This window comes from Eptatretus burgeri, chromosome 13 (assembly GCF_056783735.1).
Source record: "Eptatretus burgeri isolate ZD-2024b chromosome 13, Ebu_testis_v1, whole genome shotgun sequence".
NCBI classification, from domain to species: domain Eukaryota; kingdom Metazoa; phylum Chordata; class Myxini; order Myxiniformes; family Myxinidae; genus Eptatretus; species Eptatretus burgeri.
In genome coordinates, this window is record NC_140973.1 from 52,469,619 (window position 1) to 52,483,844 (window position 14,226).

General features: G+C 46.2%; 1 protein-coding gene across 2 annotated transcripts in view; it reads right to left on the minus strand.

The window, feature by feature from the left end:
• Nucleotides 1-14,008, minus strand: part of COMMD6 (COMM domain containing 6) — a 33,926-nt gene extending 19,918 nt beyond the window's left edge. Inside the window, exons 1-5 of one of the 2 annotated variants that reach the window (XM_085852438.1) lie at nucleotides 13,810-14,008; nucleotides 13,525-13,669; nucleotides 11,927-11,985; nucleotides 11,610-11,675; nucleotides 1,932-2,011 (exon numbers count right to left, since the gene is read on the minus strand). In XM_085852438.1, coding sequence (XP_085708564.1) covers nucleotides 1,932-2,011; nucleotides 11,610-11,663 — 134 coding nt within the window. In that variant the 5' untranslated portion in view covers nucleotides 11,664-11,675; nucleotides 11,927-11,985; nucleotides 13,525-13,669; nucleotides 13,810-14,008. The remainder of the gene's footprint in view (nucleotides 1-1,931; nucleotides 2,012-11,609; nucleotides 11,676-11,926; nucleotides 11,986-13,524; nucleotides 13,670-13,809) is intronic. The other variant, XM_085852439.1, reaches the window with a different exon arrangement.
• Nucleotides 14,009-14,226: the final 218 nt, after the last annotated feature.

Genomic DNA, 14,226 nt, shown 5'->3' on the forward strand with positions numbered 1-14,226 from the left:
GTGAATTGTTACTACCAGCTTGCTGGCACGATGATAGAAGATGCTATTTACATTTTTGCCATTGCCATCTCCATCCCTACTCCGTCTAGAATCCTGTGTGGGCACGGGCAACTTGCTGGTGAATATTAATGATCTGTTTTGTGCATATTTTTTGAATTACTTTGTGGGACAACTTTTTGGATAAATTAGGAATGTAGTTTTTCAACATATTTATTACCATACAGAGTACAGTATTTAAAACAAGCTACATAATCAATATCTGCACTGGCTCATTGCACATTACATTCTGCCACAGATCACTTACTCCTTTATAAGCATTAACACCTGGCACTTATTGCAATACAAGCACTAAATGTTTGTCCACCCAGCTTTGCAGCCATGATTGGACTTCTTGGTTTTCTTGGCAGTCCACAACGTATCCTTCGCTTTACGCCAGTCCCGAACACATTTCTCATGGACACCATATTTCCTGTGCACAGCCATATTCCCACCATTTTCCTCAGCCAACTTAACAAATTCCAACTTAAAAGCTGCCATGTACGACTTGTGTGACTTTACGGGAGGAATTTACGGGAGATACATACGATTCGGGTTCAAAGGGATGCATCAAATGGAAATGGTGAGTGCGTACTCGTTATTGATTGGATGACTTTGCAAGCATCAGTGAGCGGGTTACTTGCTCGCACAATCGGTAAATGCTCTTGACAATGATTTCAGTTGTGCGTTTTAAATTAACAATTATACAATTTATTTCAGAAAATATCACTCTGCAATTTTTTTTTCATTTCTGTAATTCAATTTCTTAAAATCTTAAAACATAGATGTTGATTCTGAAAAAGCCTGGCGTTGGCTTTGCGGCTTATGCGGCTGCCTTAGGATCCTGAGTTTGAGCCATGTAGGCTACTGAATTAACACCAGGTGGGGTTTACTCAGCCTGTCATCCTTCCAAGGTCGTCAAAATGAGTACCAGTGTACTGGTAGAGGGGCGCAGCCACGCTTCCAAGAAATGATAGCTATCCTGCAGCCAAGCTGTCATACGCAAGAACAGAACAGTTGATTCTGAGTCCAAGTCGAGGCCTGGACTTCTTGGAAAAAAAAAAGTATGGACTTGTATGCCAAAAAAATATGGTAAATAATGTGAGGGTGGCTGTCCCCTTGTCATGTTTGTTAGTGCTCTCAGTCACCAAATCCTCGTAGGCAAAATTTAACAACATCTTACAACTTTGCATGCATCATCCAAAATGTTAACCATGCTTGATGACGTCAAAGCATTCCAGCAGATGGTCCAGGGACCCCTCTACCCCCCCCCCCCAATCACCACCACCACCACTACTCCCCACCCACCATGAGTACCACCACTTCTCACTCACCACCACCACTCCCCATCCACCACCATCACAAACCACTCTCCACCAACCACCACCACCACTCCAATCCACCACTGCTAAAAATCCATCATCACCATCACTCCCCATTCATCACCACCACCACCAGCACCATCCACAATCACCACCATCACCACAATCAGCATGAGTATCATCACTCCCTACCAGGCAGCACCACAACTCTATACCCGCTAGACAGCACCACCACTCACCACCCATCCATGACAACCACCAATCCCCACCCATCCACCACCACTCCCATTCCCTACCCACCACCACCCCTTACCAACCCACCACCACCCCTTACCAACCCACCACCACCACTCCTTACCCACCCACTACTACCACCACTCCCGACCAACCCACCACCACTAACACCACTCTCCACAACTTACCAACCAACCACCACCAAAACTATCCACCCAGCCACCACCACCACCACTCCTCCTCTTCCTCCTCCTGCTGCTGCTCACCACCCCACGCAACCTTCATGAAAAGTTAAAATTTCTCAGGTAGAGTTATTTTATGCAAGAACTGGTGGATTACCTGAATGTATAAATGAGCATATCTGCTATACGCTGAACGTCGGCATCATCAATGTCCTCTAAAGCCAAACTGCTAAGCCTCTGTAAGATAAAACACAAACTCACCATTAACAGTACACACAGCACCCGTTTAAAAGTCATCATTGACTATTTATTATGTTGTACTTTTGTTTGCTGCTCGGCAAATCACCAACGTGCAGCTGGAGTCCGATAACACACTCGGCATTTATCAAACTGCTTCTGGGTTTGCGATGCACCAGCTGGCCATTCATCCTGCTCCCTCACTTGTGCCCCACTCTTTCTGCCTTAATGTCCTTCTCCTCTGACTCAGGGTTGTTATGTCCCATGGACGTAGTCACAATCATCCTTTAATTGACTAACTGGACCAGTGGAGCTCAGTAGAGACCTGAAAAGAGCTGTCGATGTACAGTAGCATTACAAACTCCAATTTTCCGCCCAATGAAGGCTTTTTTCAAGGACTGCGCAGTCGTTGTTGCCGAAGTACTGCACAGTCGTCATGCAAGGTGAGCACTTGTTAGATAGATGTATGGGCTGACAGGATGGCCTCGAGGTATGCACATTCCCATCTAAGCTGTCAAGCCTGGGTTTGAATCCCGACCCAGCTGTGAGCTGTCATCTCGGTGTTTCACAGGCAGGGTGATTCATCAATGCGTGTGCCGTCTCTCGAAGGGACGTTGAATAGGCGTCCCATCTGCCAGCATTAGTTGGTGGACGTTAAAGATCTAATGGTGTCCTTCGCGAAGAGTAGGCGAGCTATCACCTGCACACTTCACGAAGAGTAGGTGAGCTATCGCCGACACCATGGCCAAATTCCAAAATTCCTGCTCTAAACAGCAGAGGGCATCGCATCAGCGGCACAGCCGCACCCTCAGCCAATGGGTCCTACCTAACAGCCTTGTGCTGCATACAGATGAAAAAAAACAAGTACATTCCATAAGTCCATGATGTTCATGGGAAATATCCATCTGAGACTCAAACCATGACAAGCAAAACAAAACATAGTAACATTGTGCTTTAAAATAGAGCCAAGCAAAATAACAAGGTCAAGTGCAACCTGAAATGTTAAAGTACATTTGCCATGATCATCAGTGATTATCATTACGTCGACATGTGTATCTGACTCCCTGAACTGAGACAAGAGGTTATGACGTTTTTAGGACTCGTGTAGGCCTACGCACATATTTTATTGTAATGCCCCAACATTTCATTCACTGTCCAGATGAGTTTACAAGTAAAGAGCAAACACTTCTTCAGCTCAAATGTTACCCTAACTCAGGCATCGGCAACCTAAACCAGGCCGCGGGCCACGTTCGGGCCACCTCGCGGGCCGCACCCCCCCCCCTCCTGACCCGAAAAAATAACAAACGCACCTAAAATCAATGATAATAAATGTAATTGTAAATTGAACCTGAAGACCTTCAGCCATCTGAAACAACGAAAAAATATTTAAGACCAAGTTAAGTGGACTAGAAGCAAAAATAATTTATTGTGACGTACAGAGACTGTGATATATGTGGAAGAATCATATGTCCACATATGTTAAATTTGCCGTCGGTTCAGAAAAATGATTCGCGGGCCACACCTAATGGAAATCCAGACAAGGCGCCGCGGGCCGCACAGGAGGAGCTCGCGGGCCGCATTTGGCCCACGGCGCGCAGGTTGCCGACCTCGGCCCTAACTCAAATGGGCAGACACTGGATGAAGTCTGTCATGCTCATCACTGAGATGACGTATCAGTTTCCAGATTTAACAGTTCTTGCAGACATCCTGCTCGTCATTCCTCCACAGCAGCCCCTTGTTAAAGGGGATTGAGTGCACAAAGCCTTCTCAGAAACCAGGCCAGGTACGAAGTAAGCAGAATCATACTGGACCAAGGAGACGCCGTCTGTACATCATCAAGAGCAAAGATAACATTTCAGCAATGCCGTCAGGATCTTTGTGGGAGAAGATGAGAAGATGTGAACACAAAGAGGGTTAGTGATATTTTCTAAGTTGTGGGAAGCACAGTCGCTTTACCGTCACTCAAATGGTTACGTGCTCTGGTTACGTTATGAGATACACTGGGGCAAATTAAATCTAATCAAGCTTTACAGTGCAAATCAAAAACAGAATTTTATTTTCCGTGACAAAAGCGTGGATTTGTCTGTTCAATGATAAGATCCAACTGTTGAATCAAATAATAGATTCCATTTCAAATCTTAAACCCTTCAAAAAGGATGCTCTACCCCCTCCCCCCCCAGCACTCCCACTCCCCCTCCCCCGGGGTCTTTGCATCTTAATACTGGTCACAGAGAAGGTTTTAGTAAACATTGGTAGAGAGCGAATGCAGCTCCCAACATTGACTGCCCTTTGAATTTCTTCTACAACGGACAATATTGTTACGATTCTGTGTAATGCCACTCCCCAGTAATGGCGATCAACATACAGCGGTTTCAGAGTTAGTTACTTCCTTATTACTTGTCACAGATAGGGTCCTATCTTATGTCTAATGAGCTACATAAGGGAATATGCACTGTGAGTGATCAGCTATGGATTTCACCACTTTATTCCCATTTTTTACTCATCTGGACTCAGTCAGGTGAGCTTGCTCTCGAGCAGTGTCCATAGGTGAGCGAGTGAGTGAGTCAGTAAACACTTCAGTCATTATCGCTTGAACTAAACACACGGTTTTGATGAAACTTGGTCACAAGCTTCATATCCGATGCCTAACAAAGGTGTATTGACCGCATCAAAATCTGTGCTCATTGAGGGGGTCTACGGGGGGGGGGGGGGAGGGTTGCCTACTTGAAATAGGTATTTGTCCTCTCCTCCGAAACTTCAGACGTGATTTTGATGGAAGTTGACAACAACCTTGATCACCCATGACGTACCACAGTGCAATGACCACATCAAAATCTGCGCATATGAAGGGGGTGTACGAGGGGGGGGGATTGTCCACCCAAAATAGGTATTTGCTCTCTTCTCCAAAACTACACACAACATTTTGATGAAACTTGACAACAGCTTTCATCACCCGTGATGTACCAAAGTTTGTTCACGGCATTAAAAAAAAAATTAAATCAGGGTCTAAGGGGTCTGTGGGTGGTTTGAGTGACTTGCTCCTGATCCAGGTGAGCTTCAGGATGTGTGTTCCTATTTTTCTATTTCTTAATTTAAACCGCAATCAAGGGCACGCGCCATGACGACAATGAAGCAAGGTACCGCACGCGTGCAACCTCATCAGCATATTGCCATCAAAACTCCATTCAAATCATGTGCCACAACTCAACCACCATACCACTTTCAACAATGCTGCCACCACCACTTTCAATCACGCTTTCAACACTACTTTTAACCATGCTGCGTCAATCACAGTTAAACCACCACAAGATCATAATTACCTCCACAACCATCATCTCACTTTGCTGACATCCCAACCACTTCAACCACAACATCACTCCAACCACCATCTCAACCATTCAGTTGTGACTGATGACAGCAACCACTATCATGCCTGCTCAGGGCACCGCATCAACCCTGCTTGGAGTGCCACGACCAATCAAACTCGCTGCCGGCGACAACCATCGCGCTGCATGGGGAGCCGTCCGGGACCCTCCAAGACGCTTGCGTTGCCAGCGCAGAGCGATGCATGTTGCCCCCACGTTTATTTGGGAGTTCGGCCCCATGACCCGTCTTGAGGATGAAGTCAGCCATTACCGGACCGACGGGTTCGCAGAGAGGGTGACGTTAGAGCGCAGGCAAAGTCTGAGCCAATGGTATGGCATGCTCAGAACAAAAGGGATGGAGATTGGTTGCCGCAAGGTACGGTCATGCCGGCCGAGGACAATAAGCTCCACCCTACTCGGAGCTTATAAATAGCAAGCACTACGGGGCAAACTGAGAGGATTTTCGATTAATTACCGGTGGACGTTATGGTGGTGGGTTTGAGGTGAACCACAGGGGAGAGCCACGGGACGAAGTGGAGAGCCACGGGATGAAATGGAATGCCACTGGACGAGGTGTAACAATAGCCCAGCTGCACGACCCTCCTCAATCCCAGTCCACTCTCCATTGCCTTTCCCCAGTGTAGGAACGCTGGATGAGCGCAAAGGTCGACGAACGGCTCATACTTTGCCTTTTTCTCTCTCACTCATCTACCCTTCTGAAGAATAATCCTGATGGTGCCTTACATTGTCAAATAAGTAAGATCAGCTACATAGATCGGTGTAACTACGCTCTGTGACTTTTCTTTTTATCGATTCCTTGCTAACTCCCTCTTATGAATTGTTTCTTTAGATCTGCTCGTCGTGTCTTTTCTTTCTTTGGTCGAGCACAGTCTGCACATTTGTTAATCGGGAGGTTTTACCACATAAATTGGCTCTACACGTCAGCTGGTACGTACTTGGCAGCTCCGCTCGGCCGCACCTGATTAAATAAGATAAGACAAGTACGTATCGAGGGTATGAGCCCCCCTTGATACTGCAAATCCACTGAAAAAGATAACACATAAACCCTGCCAGAATTGGTGGTACCAATCGGTGTTCGTGGTTGACTTGCAATGTGGCGGACCGCGGAGTTATCCGCAGCTGGTGGCCTCAGGACTGGGCGATCGGGAGGAACCCAAGTGCTTGCTCTCATGGCGAATATCGAACACCGGTTCCATAACTATACATATATAGATATACATATATAAAAATAAAAAGGCACAGCAAACCAAGAAATAAAAACAGTCACCCACAGGGTGACCCATATATTGCCAAAAGGTGACCACGTGTGACTTCTTTAAGGTCACACTGAGGTGAACAGAGCTGCTATCCACCAGGAGCGACTCCTTGAGGAATAACTGCCCACAAGAGATTCCGATGAGAATCGTTCTACAGAGTAACCATGAAAAATATGCGTTTGCCTCATCACGTCACCAAATGACGTCATAATGTCTCAAGCTTGACATATCTAGAAAGCACTCAGAGGTGTTCAATTTGAGGTACTACACGATATGGTTCTTAAAACTTGAAAATTTGACCTCGGGGTCAAATATGTTTGACCTCAGGCGCTAACCATGAAGGTCAAGGCCAATCGCCACCAAAAATTAATCAGCTGAGCGCCAGATCATGAACTATATTCCCATGAAGTTTGAAGACGATCCGATCAAAATTACTGAAAAAATAAGGGTTTCGTCGACTCCCCTGATTTGCGACAAAGTGACCTTGACCTTTGACCTTCAAAATTTTGTGCACTGAAAGGGACCTCTATAGGCCTCTGATATGTGAAGTTACAAAAATTTCCAATGATAACTGTGCTCTGCAGAATTTTTTATACGTGATTACAGACAAACAAACAAACAAACAAACAAAAATTAAATAAAATAAAAAAAACATACAAGCTGACTAACATATCTTGCAAAAACTTCGTTTTGGCAAGATAATAAAACTGAACAATACGTGTCCACCAGGATGGCAGGATGGTCGAGAGCAGTGGTTCCCAAACTTTTTGTCCACGACTCAAAATTTGAAATCACATTCACCTCACGACCCAAATGGTACTGGGTAACTATGATTCAATTGTCAGAAAAAACACTTTTGATGTGAAAAACCCCCTCAAAAAACAGAATTTTTAGGGGAAGTTTTTCAAGTTGGGGTTACGACCCTGGGTTTGGGAACCCCTCGTCTGGAAGTACGGACATTCGCCTCTTAGCTGTCCAGCCTTGGTTTGAATCCAGACCCAGCTATAAACTGTCATCCCAGTGTTTCACAGGCAGGGCGATTAATCATTGTGTGTGCCGTCCCTCGGATGGACATGATGTTGGTCTTATGGCAGCTTAGCTGCCGAGGTAGCTATCATTTCTTGAAGCGCGACCGTGTCGCTGATGCAGTGCCCCTCTACCAGTACACACACTGGAACTGGTACTCATTTCGCCGACCTCGGAAGGATGACAGGCTGGGTCAACCCCCTGGTGTATTAATTCAGTGGCCGACGGGGCTTGAACTCAGGACCCCAGGATCCCAAGCCGCCACCCTAACCACTGAGCCAACACCAGAGATGGGCATTAAACTAGACGTGCTGTCTGCCGGCATTAGATGGTGATGTTTAAGGTCACACAGTGTCTGTCCTTCATGAAGAGTAGGCAAGCTATCGTCGGCACCTTGAAACAAATTACAAATTGCTGCTCGAACCTGCAGGGTGCACTGCATCAGCAGCATAGCAAAAGCCAATTTGATGCAACCCCACAGCCTTATGGTGCATACAAAAGAAGATTTCACATGTCTAGAAAGTGAATTTCTTTTGTAGATCACACCAGCCTTGTGTTATTGTTACGAATCTGGCAGCCATGAGCACTCAACATTCAGGTTCCCGTAGCTCAGTTATTTCGTTAAGTAAATGTGGATAGATAGCTCCCTTTCCCCGATGTCTAATGGGAATTAAGTGTACATGCACTGTGAAGTTATTTTATAGATAGGATTTTTACCACAACAACAACCACAACAACAACACTCTGCTCGAGGAATTGTCCGCGCTCTTCATGCGCTCGCTGGCATGCGTGCGTGGGCGGAATTCCATGCCCCAAGCGGTGTGGATTTCGCACCAAATATGGTCACGAAACGTTTCGCTCTGGCTTGGCCCCAAATATGGGCATGGAGCGCTTTGTTCTGGCTTGGCGCAAAATAAGGGTATGCGTCATTTTCCGCCCAATGGGCGACGTGCGGACCAAAGCCGGGGCGGTCCTTCTCCAGAAGGCGCGCGACACGCCGTACACCCAATGGGAGCAGGCGACGTGGGAGCGAAACGCACCCCAAAAGGATGACGAAAGAGTATTGAGAATTGCGTCTCATCTGCTCGAGCGCGCTTCTGAATGGGTCTGCGGCTGACTGCATCTCGCGCATCCGAGGCGTCTCCTCTGGCACATTACAGCAAGCGGTTGACCATCTCATCACGGGAGATCACCTCGTCTCGCCTACTCTGGGTTCGGCTGCCCTGGTCCGTTCTTTGGCGCCTAGTGCTCCGGGAAGGTGCGGTCGTCCAGCCGCGTGAACGTGGCCAGGTAGCCAGCACGTTCTCTTCCCTCAGCTCGTCTTCCCTCGAGCTGAAGGGGCAATAAAGACCTCGAAGTCCATCTCTTTCTGGGGTATTTGTGTGTGCGTGCGTGTGTCCGTGGGCCCCGTCCTTAAGTAGGATTGATTAAGTGTTTTTCATTGTACATTGGTTGCATTGCTTTTATTCGGTTGTAACTCTGCTCTGTGTCTCCCTTCCCAATCATTGCCTATTGTAAATAAATTCCCCTCTTGTTGAATGTACCAGCTCGTTCTTTGTCATTTCTGCCATTGGTTTAGCACGGTGTGTGTTGAGAAATAGCGAAACAGTAAATTGTTCATTTGGACCAACGGGCCTCGGTAACCATCCGCTCGGGTTACACACGGTTCGAGCACGGTCACGGTTCGAGCACGGTAACGGCTCGTTCCGCTTGAGGCCTGTCGAGAGTGTGAATTCCCCGGGAGCTTGCCGTGTAGGTACTTGGGTATATTGAAGTTTGGCAATTAACCCTACCCCATGCGGTCAAATTATTGGCGATTCATGGTCCTGTAAGGGACCTGTGCCTTTCGGACTTCTCCAAGGGTCATGACAAATTCTGGTGTGTTCGGTGGAGCCGGCTCTACTGCTTCCTCTGGCGGTCGTGCTCGCCACTGATACCTGGCCCCATAACATTATCACATTTCTCATACATACATCATACATACATAGGGAGTATGCACCACAGCGCATTGCTGCGTCCACTTTCCACTGGTACTTCAGGGGCCTCCGTCTGGACATCCCCCAAGGAAGATGCCTGGCCCATCCCCAACTCTTAGGGATAGGACATTACAGGCACCCACCCAAAGGGACCACCTCAGGTTAACCCGAGGAGACTGCCGTCTGGTGGACGAAACCTCAGCACACCACCACACACCACTTAGTGTGTTTTTGTGGAGTGAAGTGTTTTTATGGTTGCTAGAGTGAAAATCCAGCCACTGACCTGCTAGTAATGGTAACCAACCGCAGGATGTCCAAAGACGCACCAGATATGGATGGCCATTGGCTCACAAGGAACTCCTCCACCCTTTGACAGGTTTTGTTTTAGTCCTGCTGGGTGTTCATATCCATACACCCTACTCAAGGCCCAGTCACACCTTGACGTTTTAGCCAGCAATGGCAATGTATTAAAATGTATGTAAAACGCTGGCTTACGTTGAACTTTTGATGTTTTTTTTAAAGATTCGGACGTATTCATAACGACTTGGTCTTATGCATAACGTATTAGTAACGGACACAGAACGTTTTATTGTGTTATAGATAACTTATACCAACGAATGCTGAACTTGTTGTCGGCATTCACAACCTATGCCCAACGATAGTCTAACTTATGCATAGGGCGCTGCACGTATCGCCGACGATCACGTGGCGTAGCCTATTAAAAGGCTGCCGCACAACGATTCAAATCATAACCGCCGCAGAAATGGAAGTGTCAACATCGCAGTCACACCTTGGCGATCTTGCCAGCGTATGCCGACCTCTGAAAAATGCGTCTAAAATGCTGGCGCACGTCGAATACGGTATGGGTAAGTTTGGTATGCGTGAATAAAACACTAAAGTACGCTATCATACGTCGTATTAAGTGGAGTACCTCTTGTAATTTTAAACATGTTGAAAATTTTACCACATACTTGCCGTATGACACACGCTCCGCATGCGATGGGAATAAGTTGTACGCACGATACGCGATCGTTGACACACATCAACACACGTTACTTGTAAGGTGCTCATAAGTCGAAACACATCGAGGTAATGGTTAGCGTCAGTGTTCCCGACTCCCTGGTTTTTTTTTTTCTTCGGTATGACGGTGTTCAGTGTACAGTGCGGTTATGATTTAAATCGTTGAGCGGCAGCCTATTAATTATATTATATTATAACCGCACTAGAAATTGAAGTGTCAAAATCACCATCATACCGAAGGAAGGAAGAAAAAAAAAAAAACAGGGAGTCTGGAAAACTGACGCTAACAATTACCTTGATGTGTTTCGACTTATGAGCACTTTACAAGTAATGTGTGTCGATGTGTGTCACCGATGGCGTAACGTGAGTACAACACGTTACTCATAGGTTAGAAATAAGTTTCGGGTATGCTAAACATTACCTCGACGTGTTTCGACTTATGAGTAACTTACAAGTAACGCGTGTCGACGTGTGTCAACGATCGCGTGATGTGCCTACAACTTATGGCCAGCGTTATGTGGAACGTGCGAGTCATACGCTGGCATAAGTCTCAAAATTTCAAGCATGGAAAATTTGAGGACAACCGAAAAGTACAACGTTTAAAGCCAGCGTACAACCACGTATGGCAGTGTTTTTCAGCGTGCTCTCAATGTTATCAAAACTTACCCATAACGTATTCGACGTGTACCAGCGTTTTAGACAAATTTTCCAAAAAAATCGCCATAAGCTGGCTAAAACGTCAAGGTGTGACTGGGCCTTCACCAGGAGGACCTGGTTGGGGGAGCCAGTTTAGTTGCTAACACTCGACCTTGAACAGGTTAGTACAGGTGTCACCACATGGAATTCCATACATTTCTCCACAAGGTTATACCAGTTAAAAATTGGGTGTGAGAGCAGTTAGGTGGTGGGTCAGAGTAAGAGGGAGAAAACTCACCCTGAGAATCTTGGTTGTGTCCACAGCCAGATCATGACCTTGAACAAATTGCATCACGTTGTGGCACTGAGAATCAGGAGATCAACATGTGAAAAATGTCAATGGGCAGGCAGACAGTAAACCAGGAGACATCACATTTTTATCAAATTAACACTGTCATATGTCATTTCAGCTTCATAATCCTATCCCTTTATACAATACTAGAATCACAAGGGTAGTTTGTGCACTTTCAAGTATAAAAGCCTCAAGGTCTCTAACAGGACGACAACACCGGCATAAAGGTGATGATAAAAGGCGTGTGTTTGGCCGAGACGCACCAACTCAATGAGAAGATCTTGGGGCAGAGACCTTGCTTTTGCAACCGCTGCATTGTAATCTGTTATAGAGACAAAACGTTTTTTGAAATCATCCTGTTCCATTTATGGTCTGGAATACAGTGCATGTTTTCATTATTGGGTCATCGGTGGAAGTAAACTAAAGAGGTAAGAAACTTCCACTTGCAGTTAAGTACAAATAAATAGCCCAGCTTAGAAGCACGGCAGCTGCTCGAAAGGAAAGTTTGGGCACATTAGAGATGCAACTAGAACGGCACTTAGTAGAGTGCATACCTTCACCAGGCTGATCAGTTTACATTTTTTATCCCACTGATAGGCCAGATCTGTATCTGGACCGAAACCAAAATCGAATCCGCTTCTTCCTGTCACACACCCAAAGTGTCCACCAAGTTTCATCCAAACCCATCCATAAACTTTTTGAACCATTGTGCTATATATCATTTTTAGCCCAATCCATCAATGGTGAAAACTCACTTTCAAAATTCTCATATCCAGATCCAGATCCGGATCTTCACCAAAATCGAATCAATTCGTTCTTGTCACACACCCAACCCTGTCCACCAAGTTTTGTCCGAATCTGTCCACAACTTTTTGAGGTATCATGCTCACAGACAAATAGACGGGGGTGAAAACATAACCTCCGTCCACCTTCAGTGGTGGAGGTGATAAAGAAGAGGAACTCAGTAGTGCATCTGGATTTTGAGAATTTAATAAAGAGCGAGATGTGAGAAGAAAGCATCCATCCTTGAGGAACTGTGGAGGTCAGAGGGTTGAAAAGGCAGAAGGATCAAGAGTAGAATAGAAGTGGTAAAAAGAAAGAAGTGAGAAGTGGGGAGAGAGAGAAAAAGAGAAAGAGAAATGACCGTTTTTATAGCCATTTTTCCCTGCTGTGCAGGGGTTTGGCTTTTTCTTGAGGCAATGTTTTATGGCCGGATGCCCTTCCTGACGCCAACCCTGGTCGCCTCTTACGACACACAGGGATATGGTACACCTATTCTAACCGGGGCATACACCGGGACCAGTACACTGGTACTCATTTCGACGACCTCGGAAGGATGACAGGCTGAGTCAACCCCCTGGTGTTAATTCAGCAGCCAACGGGGCTTGAACTCAGGACCCTGGGATCCCAAGCCACCACCCTAACCACTAAGCCAACACCAGGCTTAGAAAGAGAAAGAGAAAGAGAAAGAGACAGAGACAGAGACAGAGACAGAGAGAGGAAAAGAGAGAGTTGTACTCCATTGAGCTACAAAAAAATGGTCTTATCGGTCGTGGGAAGGATGCTCGGTGTCTTGTCTCTGTTCATGAGGGACCTTCTCACCCTGACTACCCCCATATCTCCTTCACACCATTTACCTCCTCTTCCACCTGCACAGTTTCCCACCGACCACCAATACATTCCACACAGGTTCAAGACCACTGTTGAGTATCAAGAGTGCAGGGATGGGACTAAACACAGGTGTGATTGGCTGAATGACCTTTTCCTGAACTTCATCAACTGTACAAACAGACAAAACCTTGGCTCTCATATCAGCCTGTTGCAGGAACTTATAAACGGTACGAGGGGTGTGTTCAGTTACCAAGTTTCTGGTAGAGGGCTCGTCAAGCGGCTTAAGCACTCCAGCAAGCACTCAACGAAACTGTTGCGAAGGAACGGCTGGCTTGGCAAGCGCTAGCAAGCTGCTTGGTAACTGAACACACCCGACCAAAGGTCGACTTCCAAAGCTGTGAGACATTGAGAGAGCAATTAAACGTTTCACTATTCGATGTTTGTACATCTTTATCTTTTTTTGCAAAGGAAAGGCAGACAAGGTCAAGGTGGAAGAAGCCGCGCGTTCTCGGCCGCCAGTTCCTTGGGTTCTCACCGCTGGGGAATCCAAAAGGAGGGAAAATCGACGCCATATTTGACCCAAAGTCCGGGGAATTAAAGACCTTCGTGCACGATGTTTATCATTCGACCGCAGCTCTGAAGTAAACCTCGCTTCACGACCATTCCTCACATTTATAGGTCGACGTCGACGAGGAACCCATTCACTTTTATCGAAAATCGTACTTTTCCTCAATACATTTTGTTTTCACGTAAAACGGTAAAAGTCCGATACATTCTAATTAAATAATACCTTAAATAAATAATCGTGGCGCGAAAGTCTAACTCTTGGGTCGATGAGTCAACGGAACGTGAACTGCGTCGACTTACTCCGTCATGGCTTCGTTCAACTGGACGATTGTGCTTGATCTTTTCTGAAGGCCAAACGGTAAACAAATACGGTCCTGTACTCCTT